This window comes from Balaenoptera physalus (assembly GCF_965194825.1).
Source record: "Balaenoptera physalus genome assembly, chromosome: 3".
Classification (NCBI taxonomy): domain Eukaryota; kingdom Metazoa; phylum Chordata; class Mammalia; order Artiodactyla; family Balaenopteridae; genus Balaenoptera; species Balaenoptera physalus.
In genome coordinates, this window is record NC_138890.1 from 89,405,376 (window position 1) to 89,430,085 (window position 24,710).

General features: G+C 36.1%; 1 protein-coding gene across 9 annotated transcripts in view; it reads left to right on the forward strand.

Moving 5' to 3' along the window:
• The window catches only part of FBXL17 (F-box and leucine rich repeat protein 17), a 468,543-nt gene that overhangs the window by 112,367 nt on the left and 331,466 nt on the right, over nucleotides 1-24,710 (forward strand). For 2 of the 9 annotated variants that reach the window (XM_082454486.1, XM_082454487.1), the window contains one exon: nucleotides 9,901-24,695. The exons of 6 other annotated variants lie outside the window; for them this stretch is intronic. In XM_082454486.1, coding sequence (XP_082310612.1) covers nucleotides 9,901-9,962 — 62 coding nt within the window. In that variant the 3' untranslated portion in view covers nucleotides 9,963-24,695. Of the gene's footprint in view, nucleotides 1-3,498; nucleotides 3,533-9,900; nucleotides 24,696-24,710 lie in introns of those variants that run through there. One more of the 9 variants, XM_082454488.1, reaches the window with a different exon arrangement.

A 24,710-nucleotide genomic window follows, 5' to 3' on the forward strand; every position in this document is an offset into this window, starting at 1 on the left:
AAAGAAAAAAAACAAACTTTAGCCCAGTGATAAATGTTTTGACTTTAACTTTTGTCAGCTAACAAAACTTAGCTGATGTTTTATTTGAATGTCAAGATAAGCGTTGATTTTCTTTCGAAGGCATCATACTTAATTAATTTGCCTAATATTAATTTGATGTCTGCAATGTGCTAGGCATAGCAGGGGATGTAAATGTAAATTAGACAGTAATCCTTGCTTCTAAGGAAGTTGTGATCTAGTCAGGAGATGAGATATATGCAAATAACCTAAATGGAGGATGGTACAAAATACCTACCAGGAGGGCAGGCTTTCCTGAGCTTTCTTGACTCTGAGCTTTGCCTCAGGTCTTGGGTTAATAATACAGCTCATATTTCCAGTGATCGTGGTCTCATTTATGATTTGCAGAGTTGGCTTTGTTTAGATCTTAATCTGTTTCCAGTCTTGATGGTCTTGACCCTTTTCTCATGGCTTCTCAGCACTTTTTTGGGTGGACTTTACCTAGGAAGATACTCGCCCAGTTAGAGAAAGCCAGTAGGCAGGAACAGAATATCTTCATCAGTAGTTCTATTTCTATTTTTAATTTTACTCTTACTTATATAAGAACAGATGTTTTCTGAGTACCAATGGTAGGGCAGAGGTAAATGTTCTGAAGGTTATTTATAATATTTATATGAGATAGGAACCAGATGTTCTCCCAGATTTCCTTCCAGACTGGTCTTTTGAGTCAGAGACTCTTCTGACTGCAAGGGTTGGAATCCTGGAGAATGGTTTACAGGTGAAAAAACAGGCCTGGAGAGGTTTAGTGGCTTATCTAAGGGCAGAGAGCTGGCTGTTTTTAGAGTCAACAGAGAGGCCAGTATTCAAAGTTTTGGCAAAAATGTTTTCATGCTTATCATGCTCCTGGTTTTTTGCTAAGCACTTTCTCACTTTGTGAGCACAACAGCTTTATGTTTTAGGTGCTATTTCCTGCCCCTCCCTGATAACCAGATACAAAGTTTGAAATGTATTTTTAGTAACATCTTTAAATGTGAGTTTTTCTAAGTGATTTGTCTAGGATTGCCTTGCTAGAAAGAGGCTTTAGAAAAAAAGTGATGTGTCGTTTATAAAAACCTTGGAAAGAAGTTGCATTATTTCAGATTTTAAGAACTCCATTATCTGATTTTCAACCAATTCAAGACAATATAATGTGTGAAAATAAAGTATGGAAATAAATTGACATGTCTCGCATGTTAGAAATGACATCCTGGGAGGTGGAACCATAACATGTTATGCACTTGGTCAGTCTTTCCATGGACACAAACTCAGGATTCCTTGGGGTTGAACCTCAATATGCACCCAACACAGTTCTGTTATATTCCCAACAACCAGGGAAACCTATGGCTACTGAATTAAAAGTCAGTTATTGGATTGCTTAAAAAACCCTGAAACCTGTTCTTTCTCTTTTTTGAATTTACCTTTGAATCTGCCTAAATGTAGGGATCAATGAAGATATATTGAAAACCATATCGTTTTCATTTTCTTTGTAGTATTTTATAAAATACAAAGAAAACATTGTAGGAACAACCAAATGAAAAAGTTAAAATCCATTTTACAGTGTATATGTATTAAAATATGCTGCATGAAAAAAAAATATGCTGCATGTTAAGCTTTTAGGACCCTAGAACGTAACTTATTTTTATTTATAAAGTAATTATCTATATGCCACAATTATCTTCTGTCTTAATGTTTTTCAGGATTTTGGAAGAAATATAGTTCAATATGTCAGAGAATAAACAGCAAATGTGTATTGAGATACATGTATATAAACTCTTCTTCAAGATTGATTAATCTCTTTGACTACTCAACACTCTGTTCCATTGCGTTGTACAAGTCCTTTGTACATTCACTAAAGCCACAGTAAATTATTTCTAATATAATAGATATGCATATAAAGCAACATAGTTAGTATGTAGGTTGCACAGTGTCCTATTACAACAAATCTGTGAACAAGTAAAATGTATGTAGCCAATTTGAGGAGGAGGAGGACATTAGGATTAACATAAACATTGATACTAAATAATTTTCTTTTTTTTAAAATTGAAGTATAATTGACTTACAATATTATGGTAGTTTCAGGTGTATAACATATAGTGATTAATATTTTTATACATTACAAGATAATCACCACGATTAGGTCTAGTTACCATCTTTCACCATACAAAGTTATTACAATATTATTGATTATATTCCCTATGCTGTACATTACATCCTCATGACTTACTTATTTTATAAGTGGAAGTTTGTACCTCTTAATCCCCTTCACTTATTTCACCCATACCCCCTTACCCCACCTCCACTCTGGCAACGACCAGTTTGTTCTCTGTATCTATGAGTCTGGTTTTATGTTTGATCTTTTATTTTTTTAGATTCCACATACAAGTGAAACCATATGGCATTTGTCTTTCTCTGTCCGACTTATTTCACTTAGCGTAATACCCACCCCCAGGTCCATTCATGTTTTCTGAATGATTTCCTGAAGGGCATAATTCAATACCTCTGACAGCCCTGTATAGGAGACAGCAGAGGGTAGGCTTGTCTTTTGTCCTTTGTTCTTACCGTTATATTTTAGCTCACATTTATGGGGTAAAAAACATATTTTTATGAAAGTTTTAAAAAATTAATTATTTTTAAAATTAATTAATTTTTAAAAATAATTAATTTTTGGCTGTGTTGGGTCTTTGTTGCTGCGTGCAGTCTTTCTCTAGTTGCGGTGAGTGGGGGCTACTTTTCGTCGTGGTGCGCGGGCTTCTCATCGCCGTGGCTTCTCTTGTTGCGGAGCATGGGCTCTAGGCGCGCGGGCTTCATTAGTTGTGGCACGTGGGCTCAGTAGTTGTGGTACGCAAGCTCTAGAGCGCAGGCTCAGTAGTTGTGGCGCACGGGCTTAGTTGCTCCGCGGCATGTGGGATCTTCCCGGACCAGGGCTTGAACCCGTGTCCCCTGCATTGGCAGGCAGATCTTAGCCACTGTGCTACCAGGAAAGTCCCTTGTGAAATTATGGCTTATGTTAAATTATTAAATATTATTTCCACAAGTTAACATATTGTCTTTCCTTGGAATACAATTAAGTAGGAATCTGTTACTCTTTAACATTGCAGAATTAATGGTGGAGAAATTAGACAAATTTATGATTTCCATTTTCTCTCAGTGTTCGATGCATCCCTTGGGAATAAGTGATGTCTTTATGATTATTTTAAATTCTTATTGGATCATTAAACTTAGACACATCAGTGATTTAAATAGTGGAGAGGAGGAAAGCATGAGGGACAGAGTTTCCTCTCTAGGTGGGTACTGAATTATGGAAGAAGTTATGTATAGTCAGAATTTTGGGAATTGGTAATTGATGTCTTGTTTCCTCTGAAATATCAGAGAATGTATAATTTAGCCAGTTCAAGCTCAATTGAGGGAATATACTTGAATATGTTGCAAATTCTTAAAACTTTATTCCTCTTTCTTTCTTAGAAGCACAGATGGCCACTTAAGAACTATTTTACCAGTAAGTTTCTTTATAATGCACCTTGAAAGTTCTTTACATTTGAAGCTCTAGATTCTATAAAATGTATTCATACCTTAATTAATTTTTTCCATGAATTCAAAACATGAGTTTACCTAAGGATACCAATATTGTAGGAAAAGCTGATTTCATGTTTATTACTACTTTTATGTGGATACTTTTTTTACAAATTTTAAATTATTTGCCTAAATATTTCTTAAATTATTGCTAGTCTAATTATCCTCAATAGTTAATGCTGGATGTTAGAATCAAGGAGGATGACCTACTTTATTCATTTTATCTTGCAAAGAGAACAAAGGAGAGGGGGAGGGAGAGGGGGAGAGGGAGGGGGAGAGAAGCCATTAAATGGTGACATAGCACTTCTGCAATCCAAAGGACTTTGAGTGGAGAGGTGGCACCTTGTTATGCTTTAACAAATACAAAAATATTCGTAAAGATTTAAAGTAATACATTTAGCAGGTATGAATTATTTGAAGGCATTCTTCAAAGAACCATTCCACATGCTTAAATACAAGGATTACCATTATAGACAACCCGCTGAGGCACAGAAATGAAGATTAAAAAAAACTTCTTTTCTTAGAGTAACATGTTCTTTCTATAATTCATATGACTTGTCGTTAAAGGGAAATTTCATGTACAGGTTGGTAAAGCTTTGCTTTTCTACATTAGTTTCAACAGTTGCTTTGAACATGCGGTAACAATTTTGAATGTTTTTTCTGAGAATGTTTTATTGACATGGTGATTTAAAAAAAAATTTTTTTTTAATTTTTTAATTAATTAATTAATTAATTTTTGGTGCGTTGGGTCTTCGTTGCTGCACGCAGACTTTCTCTAGTTGTGGTGAGCGGGGCTACTCTTCATTGCAGTGCGCGGGCTTCTCATTGCAATGGCTTCTCTTGTTGCGGAGCATGGTCTCTAGGTGCGCAGGCTTCGGTATTTGTGGCTTGCGGGCTCTAGAGCGCAGGCTCAGTAGTTGTGGCGCAGGGGTTTAGTTGCTCTGAGGCATGTGGGATCTTCCTGGACCAGGGATCGAACCCATGTCCCCTGCATTGGCAAGCGGATTCTTAACCATTGCTCCACCAGGGAAGTCCCCGACATGGTGATTTGCTTTTACTTGCTGAGCTGATATATATGATTGTTCTTTAGAATCTTTTAGATCATTGTTACAGAATCTAAGACCTTGAGAAAATCCAAAGACTCTACTCAAAGGCCTCAGATCATATTCATATTAGCTTATGCCTTTTCTAAGAATACAGGTGTAATGGATTCATCTGATGGTGGACCAGATTCGCTATGCGTAATGAGAAATTGAGAATTTTCCAATTAGAACGTAAAGAATAGCAGCAGTACCTGTTACCTAGCTTTGTGAATTAAATAGTGTTTGCCTCTCTGCTGTCAGGGAAATTCGATATCTATAAAGCTCTCTTGAAGGCCTAGAGTTATTTCTGTGACTTTTACCCTCATATCAAGGAAAGGCGTAGTCAGATATGTGTTTCATGTATCTTTCTATATGTAGTATAATATACTTAAATGATATTTAAATTCTCAGGCATATGTTCACTGCCAACTTTCAGAAAACAGATGATTGCTGGAAATCACACCAAATATATTACTGTGCTTTTCCTAATTTTAGTACTTTCATTTGTACCAGAAATTTTTGAAGCAATTCAAAAATAGTGTTTTTTCAGAATTCTGTTTTTCCAAAATTTGTTATCAACATAGGATTCTGATTTAACAAAAACTTGCTGATTTGATTCTGTACTTATGATGCTTTTTAACCCTGTCCAGCTCTATTCTTCAATCACATATGAGTATGTCTCCCATTGTTGCTTAATTGCTCTGAATACACCTAAGCCAGTTTTATATCTGGTAACAAGAAAATTTCCCAGTTATGAAATTGTAAGATTGGAAGAAATCTTAGGAATAAACTAGTTCATAGGTACAGATTTAGAAACTTTGAAGATATGTCCAACTTGCTTTTCAAAATGCTTATGCCAATTTATACTCTCACCAGTAATGGAAAGGCATTCTCTTTTCTTTATATCATCTCCAACACTTTTGCAAGAGGACTCAGCAGTTTTACTGCTAGGTACATATATACATAAATATGCATATCTTACAGAGGCTTTTGTACATGTTTTCAGAGACGTGCGAGAATGTCCATTGCAACATTGTTTGTAATAATTTAAACATAAATTGATAATATAACTGATAAATAAATCACTGTATATTAAAGAATTGGAAGTGGTTGAATTAATGGAGTAGATTTACATATATCTATGTCTACATCTCAGCAACATAATGTTGAATGAAAAGATAAAAGCAAATTGTAGAAGGATATATAAAATACACTTTTTATAGAAAGAATAAAACCTGGAAAATACTACTTTATAGGATTGGTGGAATATTATTTAGCTTTTCAAAAGGTTTATATAATATGGAGAAATGTGTGTTGTGTATAACAGGGTAGAAGGTCATCTGTGATTATAGCTACAGGAGAGCGACTACATAATGCGTTTACTGTTGTGTGTCCTTTTGTTTGTAACCTGCTTGTTCTATAATTTTGCCAACTTCTTTTGGCTCATTGTCAAGGAATCTTGAGAATTTTGAAAACCAGATATTAGATTGTATCAGGACAATACAGTGTGGCTATAAGGAAGGTTTCTTTTAAACTGTTGTTTGATTCATCTGATAAGGGATCAGGCATTTATTGAGTAGCTGTTATGTATCAAGCCCTAAACTAAAGGGATCAGACTTGATTTTCCTGTTCTAACTAAATAAGAAAATAATAATAGCTAAGAACAACCGCCTCTGAATAAACATGAGAAGATTTACATCCTCCTTATTAATAATTAAAGAATTCAAAGTGAGAACACCTTGAGATCATTTTTACCTTGCAGGTTGGTGAAAATAAGAGGTGTGACAATACCTGGTAGAGAAAGAGACACTCTCTCCAATGAAAATCAGTCAGTATAGTCTTTCTGGAAGACAGTGTAGCAAAATCTCTCAAAATTAAAAAGACACATGTTCTTTCACCCAGAAGTCACACTGTAAGGAATACTGCAGATAACTTTCACATGTTTTTCAAAATATATGTACAAGGATATTCATTGAAATACTGTTTGCAATAACAAAACAAAATAGACAACAAAACAATAGATAACTTAGATATCCATCAGTATAAGACTGGTTAAATAAGTTTGTATATTTTCACATGATAGAATACTTTGCAGTTATTATATAATTGAGATAAACCTATGTATGTTGATATGGAAGGATCTCCAAGATATTATAAGTGAAAAAAGAAAGCTGCAGAACAATGTATCAAGTATGAAACTGTTGTTGAAATTGGAAAGAAAAATAAAGAGATACATATACTGTACACAAGCATATACATTAAACAGTTTTTTTGTAAGCAACTATAAGAGACTTGAGTGATTACCTTTGAGAAATGAAAGTGAAGAGAAGATGGCTTTTACTTTTCATTTGATACCTTTCAGTGCCCTTTATATTTTCTAAACTAATACAGGTTTAACTAGTATTTTTGAAAAATGCTAATAGGGTTTATCTCTGATTTTGTCTTTTTACCCTTCACCCTTATTCCTACTTTCATGATAAAATAACACCGGCTACAACAAGGAAACAAGCAAAAATCAGCAAGTGACCGAGTGATTATATAAAACACAAAAGCAATTATGTTTTTGGTGAGCATAGATGGTGACTGAAAAACACCCTTCAAAATATGTTGGTATTAATAGTTATTTATTGTCTTGTTAGTTTAAAACATGATGTAAAGTTCAGGACAGTAATGGCTAAAGCCAATTGGTCATTAACTGTGATAATCACTGACCTTAAAAAGGAGAGTTGGTCTTCTAAATGATTTTCTGAGGTTGTTAATAACTGTATTTGAAGATTAGCAGTTATGTTGTGACGGTGACAAGCGTGCCAAAAGACATTGGCCCCATTCATATGAAAAATTGTGTTTTTAGTGTGTAATTTGCAATAGCATTCATCAAAATTATTCATTCTTTCCAAAAGGAAAAAATTGATTGGTAGCAGTCACAGTGCCAAGGTTAGCATTAATGGTGCTGAAACATCTAAATTTCCTGGCTTTTAAACCTTTTAAAAACATTTGAAGAGATTTATATGGTTTCTTGGATCTGTAACAGTTCTTAAAAAATAATAAGGTCACTTTTTTCTTGCATGCAAAAAATGTGTTTCCTGGATGTAGAAGAGAGTTGTCAGCTTTTTCTAACTATTTTTACAATCTCTTCATTCACTGGGGTTTACTTTTGGATAAAGGAAAGAGGAGTTAGTTTCCCTGCCCTAATGTGGTAGCCTCCATTGGGACTTCCCCTGCACTCATATTTTGTTAGTATAGGAATATGTCTAATTGTGGGCAGGTGACCTCTAATAGCATGTTTCAGAAAATACGGGTCAGATGTGTGTTGTTGTTCTCAGCTCTGCACTGCTCCTCGGGGCATCTTGCTTGGGGTAGTGGATTATGAACCAAGGCCAGAGTAGAGGGCATTTCTAACGCAGGGGTGCAGTGTGCTCCCTTTTCTTTCTGTTTCTGTGTAAGTTGCACTCTTATGCAAGTTCATGTCCTTACAAAGATAGCAGACAAACAGCTTCACTATTTGAATAAGTTAAATATAGAATTCTCCCAGTTTGTAATAAAATATGCATGATGCTGTTTTTAATACTGATTTGATATGTTTCTGTAAATTAACATGTTGGTACAGAATAAAGCAGTATATTTAGTAGTGTTGGGCCAGATCATAAGTAGGAATCAGCCTTCACTTTTAATCTTTTTTTTTTTAACCATGGTTAAAAGTCATGTTCAGAGGTCTTATATCAGTCAGATGCATTCCTGGCTTGTCTCATACCATCCCTAGCAGGGAAAGAGACTGAAATTCTCTTTTCTTAAAGCAGTAAAAGGGATAAAACATGTCTAGACATTGTAGTGCAGGGTCAAGAAGGACTTAGGTCTCTAGGCCACATGATCAAGATCAGTATGTCCATTTGTTAGTTGAGAAAGAGAAAGGAATAGGAAGGAGGGAGGATTAGGATGGGTTGAACCTGGCTTTGAATTTTTCTCAGCCTATCCCTGCTTGAATGTTTCAGTATCAAATATAATTTAGAAAACTCAAGAGGAGAAGTAAAGTATATTGTATTAATCCAAATTGTTACTCTTTGTCTTCCTCTTCCTTACTTCCCAGTGTTCCAAGATTTCTTTATCGTTTCTTTTCCTTTTCAAGAACTACTTGTTATTTTTCAGGGTAGGTCTGCTGGCAAGAAATTCTGTTTTTCTTCATCTTTGAATGAATGTCTTGGTTTCCTATTCACTTCTGAAGGATATTTTTTCTGGATATAGAATTTCGGCTTGACAGTTCTTTTCTTTCAGCACTTGAAAAATATTGTCCCATTTCCATCTGGTGTCCTTGGTTTCTGATGAGAAATCTGCTGTAATATTGAATTGTTTTTCACATTCCAACTATAGAGAGATTTTGCTGCTTTCAAGATTTGTTTGTCTTTAGTTTTTAGTAGTTTGATTATGATATGTTCTGGCATGTGTTTCTTTTTTCTTTTTTTTTTTAAGTATTTGTTTTATTTATTTATTTATGGCTGTGTTGGGTCTTCGTTTCTGTGCGAGAGCTTTCTCTAGTTGTGGCAAGGGGGGGGCCACTCTTCATCGCGGTGTGCGGGCCTCTCACTATTGCAGTCTCTCTTGTTGCAGAGCACAGGCTCCAGACGCGCAGGCTCAGTAATTGTGGCTCACGGGCCCAGCTGCTCCGCGGCACGTGGGATCTTCCCAGACCAGGGCTCGAACCCATGTCCCCTGCATTGGCAGGCAGACTCTCAACCACTGCGCCACCAGGGAAGCCCTGGCATGTGTTTCTTTATGTTTATTCTTTTGGGGTTCACTCATCTTTTTGAATTTGTAGGTTTATTTCTTTAACCAAATTTGGGGAAATATCTGCCATTATTTCTTTGAGTACTGTTTTAGTTCAACATTCTTTCTCTTCTTTTTTCTGGAATACTGATGACATGAATATTACATTTTCTGCAGTCTGTTTTCTCTGTGTTTTTCAGATGGGGTACTTTCTATTTTTCTATCTTCCGTTTTACTGGTTTTTTCCTCTCGTCTTCATTTTGCTTTTGAGACCATCCAGTGACTTTTTTCCTTTTGATTACTTTACTTTTCAGTTCTAAAACTTCCATTTGGTTCTTCTTTTTTTCATCTGTTTCTTTACTGAGACGTTTTTAAAAATTGGCTTCAAGAATGTCTGTACTGTACTTGTTTACTGAAGCATTTTTTATGATGTCTGATTTAACATTTTTGTCAGATAATTCCAACATCTGCATCATCATGGTGTTGGCATCTCTTGATCTTTCCCTGGGAACCTGAGGACAACACAGTGGTGAATTCCCTGGATTGTCTTTTTGCCTCACACATCCCTCATTGGGTCCTGGAGAAGCTAGCAACCTGGAAACATCAGTGAACACAGGCCAAAACAAAAACAAAAACAAACCTCAGGAAAACCGTGCTGTCCTGCTGTTTCTAGCCAAAGGAAAAGTCTACATGTGTTTGTTTTATATATGATGCCCAGGGTTTTTTTGTTTTGTTTTGTTATTGTACTTGGTGGGAAGAGTAGGATAATACATCTCATTCTGGAACCAGAAGAGAAGTGCTGGTGTGAGTGTTAATCCCTGACATGTGGCGAATATGAATCACGTCACTTCCTAGCTTCATACAGATGAATAATACAAACCCCCAGAAGCCATGAATACCCTGAAGATTTTTAGAAGGCAGTAAAAGTTAAATGCCATGAGTAAAAATTAAAACATGCTCAAAACTTTAAAAATTCAACTTTGAATATCAAAAATTTAGATATATTAATTTTTAAGACATATTAGTTAAAAATTTCAAACCTGACATTAGAAGAAATCTGATAACACATAAAACAGAGTTAACTATAATAGGTTATATTTTTATGAAAGTGACCTTATTTATGAGAAAGCTCTAATCTGATAGTCTTACCTCCATTTTTACAGAATATAAAACGGAGGTATAGAAGATTAAATAATGTGTCCAAGGTGGCCACAGTGCTGCCTAAGGCAGAGCCAGAATTTGATACCTGGATTTTTCATTCTTACCATATGTTTTGTACATTCACGTCTCTGGGACCTTGTACCTATTGTTCTGAGTGGTCCTACCTCACCTCCATGCCTGAAATGATCTTTTAAAGGTCTCTCCTTTGTGACTTTCAAGATACCATTTGGTCCCCCCCACAAATGTGTAAAACTAATTGCTTTCTCTTCTGTGATCCAAAAGCAATTTTTGCATGGCTATTTTAGCATTTATCTCATGTTATTATGGGTATCTGTGTACATTACTCCTCACCACCGCTGCACATACATACATATTACACAGGGCTTTTACATACTTGATGATAAACATTTGTAAATTGAATTAAAATTAAAATCTGACTCCTAGTTAGGCACTACTTTGTCATTGCATTGCCTCCTCTAAATAGTTAATGAACTCTACAATGTTAGGTAAGGACAGATTGCCTAAGATTTCAAAAGACCAAGCCTCTTCAACTAACTCAACCAAAAATCTCATTGAACAAAGATGTTTTTCTTTTGATGCTTTTCTTTTTTATGAAATTCCAGAAACTTAGTTTTCACCCAGATTAACATATAATCTTTTCTCTCTTTCGCCAAATGAACCAATTTATTTGAATACAATTGTATTGAGTTTGTATTATATGAATTCTTTACATGCATTATATTTTTTAATCCTCACACAACTCAGTGGGGGTAGGTACTGCAGTAACTGAGATGAGAATATTGGGATTTGGAGAGTTAAGTATGTAGCTGGTGTGAGGTGAAATGAGTGACTCAAATCTAGTCCTTGTGACTTCAAGTCTTAACCACCTAAAGTTGTAGAGATTCCTGCCGGCCCATTTCTTTTTATATACATGCTTATATACATAGCATTTGCCAGATCCTGATGCACATATTTTGAAAACATGAGGAAGAGGGAGAGCTTTGTGGTAGGGGAGTAAGGGAAGGTGCAAGTTGTATGGCATCTATTCCTCATTCAACCTCTGGTACTTGGTTTTAATTCCTATGGTTAGAGGGAGAGGGCCAGAAACTGAAGAAACTGTGTATGGAGAGACAGACGGACATTGTGAGATGGTCGCCCCATCGGGGCTCAGGTGGTGAGGTTTGGGGCAGAACTGGGGCAGAGGCCATTGGTTCCACTTCTGCAGTGCTCTGGCACTCCCAGGACTAGGAACTTCGATGCCGTGACACTGGAATGATCATAAGAGGCAGGAAAAGCCTTGAGCTCTGTTGAGTGGCTCTGCTGCAAGGCACACGGAGGCAACAGGAACCAGAGCAAATCAGCACCTGTGGGACAGCAGCTAAAGCTGAGCGCTTGGGCAGGAGCGAGGCACTACTTTGGGCATCCCAGAGAAGACTATGGAGAAAACTTAGAGATGCTAATTTCCATCAGTCAGGCTAATGGGGAATTCTAGCTCCCTAATTAGGTCACTGAAAGCAAATGTGTCCCTATTTTATAATTCCATGCAAGTGAGGTCTGGCATATATTTGATTATTGTTTTCAGACAAAGTACAGGCGAGAAGCTGTGTAATACAAGCACATTATCACCATGTTGCCGAAGCTGTTGGCTTTGAGAATTCCTGGAATGTATCCCTCCACTAAGCATTTCATATTTGTGTACATTTAAAGTACCTTTTAATACTGTGTTCTAAATGTATGTCTTTTTTTGCAGTCCAGTTATATGTTGGAACAATGATTCAGTGTTTTAAATTTTTGCTTTATATTTTGGGTCTAAACTAGTGAATTGGCTCTACATAGTATTATGTTTCTTAACAATTTTTTTTAAATGTACGTTTTTTTCAATATATAGGGGAAATATATAAACAGATTTTCAAAAACTTGTTTTTGGCTTACCCAAGCAAAGTGTATTTAGATGCATTGTATATTGTTTTATAATACATTTTCTCCTTATTGCATGGAAGAATAAAGGCCAGGGAGAAATATGGTACTAGTTTATATCTAATATTTTATAGGCTAAAATAATTTACATCCTATTTTTCTAAATTTTAAGAAAATTTACATTTTGTTTCTTAAAATTTTCTAAACTTATTTTTTAAACATTTATTTATTTATTTTATTTATTTATTTTTGGCTGCTCTGGGTCTTAGTTGTGGCACGCGGGACCTTTGTTGCCACGTGCGGGACCTTTGTTGCCACATGCGGGATCTTAGTTGCTGCATGTGGGCTCTTAGTTGCGGAATGTGGGATCTGGTTCCCTGACCAGGGATTGAACCCGGGCCCCCTGCATTGTGAGCATGGAGTCTTAACCACTGGACCACCAGGGAAGTCCCCAAGTTTTCTAAACTTATATGAGAATTATTTAGGTTAAAATAAGAGAATCAATTTAAAAAAGCCTTCTTCCATGGTTTTTTTACCTTTTTTAGCATTTGTTTTCTGTGACAATGGAGTATTGATGTAGAACTTTGGAAAATAAGAACATAAAGAAAATTAAAATCACACACATAATCCCACTACCAAGAGGTAGTTAACATTTTATCTCCTCAGTTTTTTCACTCTGCTTATGTACTTAATAGAATGATGTTTAAACTCCTAATAATTATATATCCTGCTTTTTCAATTGCATCATATTTTCCGATTTCATTAAATGTTTTAAGAAAATATGATTTTCATGGCCACATAGCAGTCTATCAAAAATATATACCATCATTTAACCATTATCCTAATTTTAGTACATTTGGGAGGCTTCTGTGTTTTTTCATTACTACAAATACTGCTGCATTGAGCATCCTGGTCCACAAATCCGTCTCTTGTCTGCTGAGCCTATTGCTCAGAAGTCAGTCCCCAGATGTGCTCTTTTTGGGTAAAAATGTGTAACACCTTTAAGACTTTTATACTATAGTTTAAATAAATGTAAATAAAAATCATCTAGCACAGTGCCTGGCAAATAGGCACTCAAATACTGACTGTTAACATAGAAATTCTGCAGTATACTTGTCATTTCATCCTCAGTGATATGGTTTTTCTAGTACTTGCCTTTCCTAGATTTGACTGATTCATTCATGTATTCCATAAATGTTTAATGAGCACCTACTATCTGTCCAGCCCTGTGAAGGTATATGTTAACTTGGACTTGGGGAATGTTATGAAAATACTTAAAAACCTCCTTTGACCCCCTTTTCCTGGAGAGATGAATCTGGGTCTTGATGTTGTATAACGTGAGCTCTGCCCTTTCTGAGCTTCTGATTTAAAAAAATGAAATGAAACATATTTATACAACATAACTTTTTTTTTTCTTCTGCCAAAACTGACAAGGGAAGTGCCTTTTTCTCACATTCTTGTTACTGAGCATGGCTTCCTCTGTGAAGGTTAAGGGTGTGGACCAAGTGGACTAGGTCAGGGTGGGTGATGGACTCGCCATCTTACTTCCAGTTACTGTGGGAACCTTATTAAAGGAGGTGGGATTTTATAAGCTGTTTGAAATGTAAGAAAGAACATTTAGTGAGCTGTGAATGCATTTGTCTGACATGATGAAAAATGTATAACCTAATTTTAGGTTTTGTTTTTTGATAATAGGTTTTCTTGTTTAAAGAATGTTAAACATGAGTATGCAAGAAATGTTCTATATTCATACATTAGGGTGTTCGTATGCTTTTTTTTTTAAACAGGTGATTATTGGCTCTCATTTATGATTAAAACATAGATTGTTAGGACTTTATACCTTGGTTAGATTTTATTCATCCTGGGAAGCATTTTTCTCTTGTTAAAATATTAAAGCCTAATCTGAAATATTTTCACAAACACAAGTGACTTTTTGAAGGTCGTGCTCTTGCTTGTATGTATTTTCTTTTTGCACATTATGCATCAGCCTCCCAGGAAAGAGGTGGTTCTTTGTGGTTATAGAATATTATACTTATAAATCAAACTAATTATATATTGATGAGTTAAATTCCTTATAATCACAGGTAAGAAACTTTGCTATTCTACTTATTATCTAAGACATTGGATATTTAGGAGCATTACAAAGCCCAATTTTGGTGTATATACCTTGTTGTGCTTTCCAAAGGCTTTAACAACAGTAGGAATGTACTGTCATCTCCAAGGGCTGTTAGAGTAAAATAATTTGTCAAGTTAGAACATTAAAAGTAGAATCAATATACTTTAGAATCAATATACTTTAGAATCAATAACCTTAGAAATATAAGGTTATTTGGATTACTTCCTTTTATTATCTATAATTTTAGATATATTACAAAGTACAGGTAAACTTGTTTTGTACAGTTAAACTTTTTACTTTTATTTTACTGAATGAAAGTCTCATTTAACTTACATTTTTCCATCGATACATAACTTCAGCCTGGTGAACAAGTATAGAATAGACAGTTTATGTATTGTCATTTATATTTCTTTTTTTTTTTTTGTCATTTCTATTTCTAATGGCCCAGTGGTAGGTAGGTGGGACATATCATAACAGAGACTATCATTAAATGCTGCTTTATATTCTATCAAGTATAATGATAGGAATAAAAGTTAATTTTGTACAATAATGTTTGAAGTGCCAGCTCCATGGAACTGGGGAAAGGAAGTGTATACATCGAGTAGTGACTAATCTTTATTAAGCACTTTGTATGGTATGTGCCCAGCACATGGGAATTCTCTTGGAATTGCTCACAAGAACCCCATTGGGTTTCTATCTCATTTTCACACTTTTTGGAAAACAGATAACTTCTTTAAGGTAGTAAGCTAGTAAGATGTGGAGCTGGATTGCAACCCAGTCTGAGTTCAGTGATTTCATGCAGTCAGATAATCTTACATTGCTTTTTGAGATAAATAAAAAGTTTAATATCATTGATTTGAAATTAGTACAATAATTATATTTAAAATGCTTTCATTCCATATTATGACCAGCCAGTTAAGAAAGGTGTGACAGTGGGCATAAAAGATTCAGAAGAAACATGAGGAAAAGGAAAGGGAAGAACCAGAGAAAGGAGGTAAGGTGACAGATGGAAATACAGGAAAGGGGAGAGGACAGCAAATGTCCTGGAGAGGAAGAGATATTCAGGCAGAGGTTGAGGAAGGAAGCAGAGGATGCCCTATTACATAGAAAAGGAGAGAACCCAGATGGTTTGGAAGTCTAAGTTACCTTATAATGGTGGCTTTTCCCTTGCTTTGTGAATCTTAGCGTGCCTTTCGAAATACTAACTAGCTCTTCTGCTATTCAGAGTACTTCCCCTGTTTTTTGTGTGTTAGCCTTCTGGGACTTAAGTTCATTTCATCCTTTGCAATGAAACCTCAATCAGAGTTAGATGATTCGGAATTCAAGTTGTGTTTACTACTTCTGTTTTTTCCTGTTTTCTTACATAACTCATGATACATCCACACAATCAAATTTTGGTAAGTGATCTGTCTGGTGGATTTAATGTAGCCTTCAGTCATATTCTTATGATTTTCTCCTTATACTCTTTGAAATGAATCCTCAAACTAACCATATCTCTTAATTTAAAAGTTTTATTTAGAAATGAAATAAAGCTTGACAGAATGGAAGAGGCTTTATTTTCAGAGAATTAAAACATATTTTCTGTGATATGACCACAGAATTAATTGTATGTTTATGAAGCAACTACTTTATTATCAATTATGTTTAAGGTCTCAAATTTAGTGCTCATATAGATTCTTTGGTTGTATTTTAAGTATATTATTATGTTGTAATGAAAAGAGTACTGGGCTCCCATGTAACCCTGTACAGATTACTTTAACTTCTCTGTTTCTTCCATTTGTAAAATGGAAATTACACCTGCCTGTTTATCTAACTGGGAGAGTGGACAGATGTATATGTGTACTAGAAAATGCCTTGTAAATATTATTGCTGAATACAACTATGGCTGTTAGGTTAGTAGATTTCTTTTTAGATTACTCCTTTCATTAATTAAAGGATGAGCAGATGCAGAATAGACTAATTGTTCTGTTTCATTTACATTACCCAAATATTGAATTTCAATAAAATAAAGCAGTATTCGTCAAAGAAACTTGGTCAGCATATTAAAGGAAAGTGGTTGAGTCATACCTAACTTATCATAGATCTTTTTAATAGGGACAAATATCTGTGCCATTAGTTCTGGACCAATGTCTTTCCCTTTCACAATACTTTAATGCATAACTTATAAATCTCTTTTTATCAGCCGATCTGACTTTTCCAAACCCAGACTAACATTAAGCAAGACAGGATGAGCAAAAATCAGGCAAGGTCAAGTAAGCAATCAAATGATCAGATTCTCATTGGACACTAATGGAATTTTAGACTTTTAGAAAATGATTAGTTATGAATCTCAATGCCCTTTGTTGACAAAAGGTCAGTTTTTATAAAATTGTGGTAAATTTTTAATGAGATTTTTAAATTACCGTGTTGGATTGTTATCTCTATAAAACTATACATAGTTCATTTTTCATATTAAGTCTCACATGAACATTTTTGCTGGAATGATAAGGGTATTATGGCTCTGATTTTTAAAAGAGCCTATTGTTAGAGATATACTGAAATATTTACTGATAAATGTGATGTTTTAGAAGTGGATGGGGCTATTAATGAAATGAGGTTGGCCATGAGTTAGTAACTATTGAAGCTAGATGATTGGTAAATGGAGTTTTATGTATTGTTTTTTCTACTTTTTTATATTTTTGAAATTTTTCATAATAAAAGGGTAAAAAATTTTACTGTTTTGTGCTTCTGATTTGCTTAATGGAATAGTTGTATCATGCTAATTAAAAGTCAAAGGTGTATTAGTAAATATGAGTTCTTAAATAATCCTTATTTTTCTCATGATATATAAAAGCAATACATATTCTAGCTTGCTACTGAAATGATATCAGGTGTATAATGATATCAGGCATACAATAGCTTAAAATGTTTGAGAAAAATCTTATTTGTAATAATTGAGTATAATTTTTAGTCATATTTTTGTCTTCTTTCTACATGTATATGTAATTATGGCATATATATAGAAAGTAATAATTCGTTGACTACTGCAAATGATTATATTAAAGTAGTGATCACAGCTGTAATAAATGTTTTTTCTTATATCTTTATTGGAATATAATTGCTTTACGATCTTGTGTTAGTTTCTTCTGTACAACAAAGTGAATCAGCTATATGTATACCTATATCCCCATATCCCCTCCCTCTTGAGCCTCCCTCCCACCCACCCTCCTTATCCTACCCCTCCAGATGGTCACAAAGCATCGAGCTGATCTCCCTGTGCTATACAGCAGCTTCCCACTAGCTATCCATTTTAAATTTGGTGGTGTATATATGTCAGTGCTATTCTCTCACTTCATTCCATCTTCCTCTCCCACCTCCCCCACCTCCCCCAATCCCACCGTATCCTCAAGTCTGTCCTCTACGTCTGCGTCTTTATTCCTGCTCTGCCACTAGGTTCATCAGTACCGTTTTTTTAGATTCCATATATGTGCGTTAGCATACTGTATTTGTTTTTCTCTTTCTGACTTACTTCACTCTGTGTGACAGACTCTAGGTCCATCCACCTCATTACAAATAACTCAATTTTGTTCCTTTTTATGGCTGAGTAATATTCCATTGTATATATGTGCCACATCTTCTTTATCACACTTGTAATAAATGTTTAACGTTTACTCTTCTCACTTGATTGTAAGCTTCATGAGGGCAGTCTGTCTTAATCATTGTATGTAACACAGTACTTGGCACATAGTATTTGCTCAGTAAATATTGTTGTCTGACCACAGTTTAAAAGAAAACGATTTCTGTTTAAATAACATTATTTTAGATTTCTTTTTAAAATTTACTAACGATATGAATATTTTATTACATAAAGAGCATAGTGAAAAGGTCGTAATGAAATGGTTTATAAAGTGAATCTATACCAAGTGCTTTGTCTCCATATTTAGCTATTTCCTTTGATATGATCAGTACCAATTTGTTTTGTGTTTTTGTTATACTGTTTCAAAGGAGGGGACTTTCTAGTGCATTAATTGCAAGTGTACACTACACCCTGTGAAAAATAATACAGAAAAACAAAGGAAGGTGAAAATGAAAAAGAATTTTTTCATAGAGTTTGAAGACTCCACTAAAGCAATGGAGAAATTTTGTGTTCCATTTTAAAGCTCCTACAAGTATAATGTATGGTCACTTGGTATCTAAGTAAAATTTCTTCATTTGGGACTTTTATCATCACAGTACTTCACATACTAGTTCTTTGTTGTTAGACGTGGCTGCTTTCTGACTCGGGCACGTGGCTAGGCCTCACTGAGGTACCCCTCTGTGTGGTGTGCTACTGTTCACGTGGGGGCAGGGACCCTGCTGCAGCCATAGTCCACTGGCAGCCTCTCCGAGGCCAGAATATCCCTGTAGCTGGTCCTGGGTACACCTGCTGGATTTTGAAGTACAACTTTCCCTTTATCACCCTTCCGTTAGAGTCTTTAATGAATGGCTCCATCAAGTATGTGCCTGCAGTATGCCGGAACTCAAGGGGACCTTACAGTTTTTTAATCCCTATATGACTCATGTTACCAATAAAATAGATTCCCTCCCTCCCTCCCTCCCATATCAAGTCATAACCATTCTACCAGGCTTTCAACCCTCCATAGTCTAGTCACCTCTTCAAACTTGGTTTCGGATCTAGTCAGAAGGTCCTGGGAAACTGAACTAAACTAGACTGGGATGCAGTACACAGACTAAAATATTCCCAGGGATCTCGCCAGTAGTCGTGGCAGCTATACTTGTTCGTATCCCAACCTGTCTCCTCTCTGCTCTCTGTACCTTGTCTTCACACTGCACTAGTACTTGACATGAGGCATCGTGCATATCGTAGGTACTCAGATGTTTGTTGAACTAAAGGGATTTAAGAGACTGAGCAACTCTGAGTGAAATAAGCCCTTTACTATAAATGTGCTTTCTTCAATTTTGAAGGTATTGCTGATTCTAGCCATTGACTACTGGGGTCACTTCTCTTCTGCTTTCCTAAACCAATAGGGGATACTTAGACAGCTAAACTCTACTCCAGCTGACTTCTGCCCAGAATCATACGACTCTTCTAGTCTGATGCATTTTGCTGAACTGGAACACATGGAAATGTTTTTGCCCTTCGGTTATAAAGCTCAGTTAGAACTCAGCCTAAGCAGATTGCTTTATGGTGGCTTTATTTTGCATTCAGAAGGTGAGGGCACCCCATAGGCCCACACACCACTCTGGCTGAAAGACACGAATAAAAGTAATGAGGTTAGCATTCTTCCTGGAAAATTCTTTAGGAAGTAGACTCACTATGTCCTTGATCCCTGTTGCTCTTTGTCCTTGGAGGTGGAAAGAAGGCCTTGAACTGGTCCTAAAGTCCTAAGTGAAATTAGGTAGTCACCCTGCTAATTTCCTCCCATTAGTTTTCCAGTTCACTCCAGAATCAAAGTGCTGCTGTTTCTTTCTTTGAAAGCTGTATATCCCATTCTTAGCCATGGCTTCTTTGTGGCACTTGGAACCAATAAGATCAACAGATCAAATTTTCTTAGCATTAAAAAGGACTTGTTTTTCAACATCAAAACAAGGCATTAACATGCATCAAGACAGGACTTCATTCATTCATTCCTTTTCATTTTGGAGCCCCTGTTGTGTGCCAGGCCCTGTGCCAAGCACTGGGCTTAGCGCAGTGAATGGGATAGGTGGGGAGACCACCACATAGTGAGCAAGGGTAAGGGGTGGTGGGGTGATGAAAACAGGTGGAAGAGTTAGGGAGGAGTCAGATTATGCAGGGCCTGGTAGGTTATAGAGGAGTTGGGATTTTATTCTTGGAGTAATTGGTGCCATTGGAGCATTTTGAATGGCAGACTGACATGATCAGATTCGCACTTAAAAAGATCACTGTGGCTTGATGGGTGGAGAACAGATTTGCGGGGTCAAGAGTAGCAGAAAGAGATCCAGTGTGCAAGCTATTGTAAATGTCCAGGAGAAGGAGGACATGTCTTGGACCATGGTGGTCTGTGGTATCAGTACAGAGATAGCCCCATGTATACCCAGGGCCATCTTCAGTACTAATATTTGGAGGGTCTAGTTAGTTGTGAATGTTAGATTTAGTTATGGGACTGTTTCTGGATTGATTTCATAAGACTCTTTAAGAGAACATATTAAAAGTATATATTTCCGGGTCCTGAATTAGTAGGTTTGGGGTGAAGTCTAGAGAAAACTTTTTTTACTGAGCAAGGTCACAAAATACTTTTATATTATTTAGGACACTCATGTAGGATTACGCAGAACAATTCTTTAATGCCAGCAGTATAAAAATGTCCAAAGATTGCTCCACCTTTTTAGAGTTAATACTACAAATTCCTTTCCTCCCCAGATATGCTAGCATCATTTCCAAAAGTTCATCTTTCAGTGCAAATTACAAAACCCTTTTCATTGACTCAGTCTTACTCTGAAAAAGATAGATCTCTCCTCCCATGTTCCAAGAAAACTTTGTCGTAAAATAAGAATAAATTGCATCTCTTTATTTAGAATCCTGAAATTTTTGTAAAAGCTTCTCCCATCCTTACTTTCTTATTCTTTAATTTTAATCCTTTTTAGGTGAAAGTGCTTTCTTGGATTATCAGTTTCTACTTATGTGGTTTTGTAATTCACTACCGTTAATCCAGCTTCTTCAACACGTCTGAATTAGACTACCCCAACCCTCTCCTATGCTTTCCTCTTTTGGGAGGGTTCTCAGGATATACAAGATTATCACGGCATTGGCAGCACACCTGGTCTACCTATAGGAGATGAAAAAAGTAATCAAGGGTAGCACTTCTCTTAAGTAAATTCTTTAAAAAGTAGACCTAATGTGCCTTGATCCTTTTCACTCTACTTCTCTGGGGCTAAAGGGAGGGCCTTAAATTTGCTTTTGAGTGAAATTAGCACCATGAAATGAATCACAACCTAGTGTGTATAAGTTAAAGGGCATGGGTTTCAAAACCTAAAAGACCAAAGTTTAAAGCCCCACTTTGCCACCTGCTAGTGATTTGATTTTGGGAAAGTCAGTCTCTAATAGGCTTATTTTAGTCACCTGTTAAATGGGGCTAATGTTGCCTCTCGAGGCTATTATGAGGCTCTCCTGTGATGCATAGAGAGGACTTAGCTTGGCACACAGTAAGGCCTTAGTAAATATAGGCATTTTATTATCTATTCTCTCTTAAACTCTTTGGCTACTAGTACCCCAAACCTCAACAGAGTGAGCTGTATCCAGAGACTGAATCTCTAGATTCAACAATTCAAAAAAAAAAAATTGTAAACAATAACTCTCCAAGCAAAATTAGTGACCCTGTACTGCTCACCTTCTGTTCTTTCTCTTTCTTCTAGCCCAGAATAGTTTAGTCATGTATGAACACTTCTAACACAGTGGCTATTACATTTGCCCCATTTTAGAATTTTCTAGGCCTATTGTTTCTACCTCCTGGAGAGGTTTCTTTCTTGTAGCCACATTTGATCTCACAAGAAACCACCCTCAAAGGATTTCTGAGTGCAGCTTTCAAGAGCTTATGAGAACTAACATTTTCCTTTTCCCTCTGCCCCCTGTGTTTCTGGTTTTCATTTGCTTAGGGTTTAGCAACTAGAGAAGGCCCCCTTAAGGTTCACAAATGGAAGCTCTACAGGAATCTTTGTGTGTGTTTATATTATTGAGGCTTTTCATGGTTCTTGTGACTCTGAAGGCACAATAGACATTCCTTATCACGAGGGCTTTTCCAACTTGTAACACTAAATGCACTTGCATGCTTTCCATGCCGCTATAAAAGTATAGTCTGGCTTTTAGAATGCCAGCTTAAGGAGATGGTCTTCTCTACCTCTGTCATGTGAAGAGATGACACTATTGAATCTGAGGTTCATCTTCCTCTTTCTCTCCATCACAGCTTTGACTAAAAGATCAAAATCTGCTTTGCAAGCTGATCTCATTCCCCCCTGACTTTGTGATACTACTTTCCAAATCCTGAGCCGCATTTCTCTTTGCATACGAATTCTTTTCTACTGCCTGCTTTTCCCACAGTCTGTGAGTAAGTATGATCCTTCAAAATCAAACCGTTCCAGGTGTCTTTTCAACAAATAGCGCTGGGCAATTCATATGCAAAGAAAAAAAAAAAAATGAACCTTTCACCTTACTTCACACTATTCACAAAAGTCAACTCCAAGAGCACCATAGACCTAAATGTTAGAGCTAAGACCACCATTAAGGAAATGAAAAGATAAGGCACAGAATGGAAGAAAATATTTGTGAAACGAGTATCTGATAAAGGACTTGTATTCAAGTTATATAAAGAACTCTTACAACTTAATAAGAAAACAACCCGATTTTGAAAATATATAAAAAATTAAGCTTATACTTATCACATGACTCAGTAATTCCACTCCTAGATATTTACACAAGAGAAATGAAACATAATGTCCATACCAAGACTTGTATGTGAATGATCACAGAAGCATTATTTATCAGAGCTCCAAACTGGAAACAATTAAAGTGTTTATCAACTGGTAAACAGATAAACAAAATGTAGTATAGTCCTACAGTGCAATTCTACTCAGCAATAAAATGAGCCAACTACTGATACATGTAACACCAAGGATGAACCTCAAAAACATTACACTAGTGAAAGAAGCCAGATACAAAAGACTACTTATGCTAGAACTCTGTTTATATGAAATTTCTAGAAAAGGCAGGTATGGATGTGTAAAGCATGGTTGTCTAGGGGTGGGAGCTGTGATTGAACATATGGGCATAAGGGATAAAGGGAATTTTGGGGGTGGTGCGATGCAAGTGTTCTACAACTGGATCCTGGTGTTGGTTGCACAACTGTTTAAGGCCTTTTATAAAGTCTCCTAAAACACATCTAAGCCTACTAAGAGTGCTTCTATACTCCAAGGACTTACTCTGGTCTTGTTTGGCTTATAGGATTCTGTTGATGCTGGAGGCTCCCCCGAGCTCTCTTATTCTGATTCCTTGAGCTGAAAGAGAAAGACCCACCAAGCACATCTTAATACCTTTTTTTCTTCTCTCTGAAAGCTCTAACACCTTGGACTTGAGCTTTCTTGTGTCCTTAATCCTTATCTGAATTCCTCTTCCCCCTTTTGAAGATGGACCTAGGAGAGGCCTGATGTTAGAGTGAGATTAGGCAGGGTTATTTAACCAAATGGCCGTAGTTACTTAACCTTTGTTCTCTCTCATCTTCCCCCCCACCCCACTTTTTAATAGAAATTTGTTTTCACTAAAGCTTCAGGCAGTTTTAGTGCCTTAAATATTTTTTGTTAACATAATGTTTTTAGAAAGCTGAGTGTCAGGAAGGCCCATTTTTAATTTATCAATGGCACCCTTACTCTTAATCTGCTGAAGCATACTTTACTTTTGAGGGCAGAATTAATCTTTTATCAGACGTACCATGGATGCTGTTGGTTTCATTATTTTAGGAAAATGTTCTTGTGTTGTTTCAGAATTAATGCTACCCACATACGTTTATGTTCCAATATCTATTCAGAATAGATAAGGAAGATACAAAGTAAGAGTCAGCCATATTAAATTTAATGCAAAGGAGATGCAAGTCACTGCTGTTTGAAAAACTAACAGTGGTGTTTAACTTGTTGATTTCATCTTGACTGTGAGGAAAGTGAATCTGAAATTAAGCCTATGATAGAGAATATTTGGACCTTCTTTTATAAGCTACAACTTTGTGGAACAGTGAAGAAAATGTTAGCACAATTATAAGAAGATAATTTTATACATGGAAAGTTTTTGGAGGTTGAGGGAGACAAAAAAGGAATTTCAGTCTGCCCTTTGTTTAAAGCAGGGCCATGTAGAAATGCCAAAAGCTGTCAGTGTAACTTCTTTGCATATCTGGGGCCTCAAGTTTTCACATCCCTAAGAGTCACTTAGGGGCTTGTTAAAAATACAGATTCTTGGGCCACATCCCTTTTGGCTCTGAGATTTTACTAAACTCAGGGGATTCTAATATGTATTACATTAGGTAAGGTTCTTCAGAGAATCAGAATTAGTATGAGGTGTGTGTGTGTGTGTGTGTGTGTGTTTGTAAAAG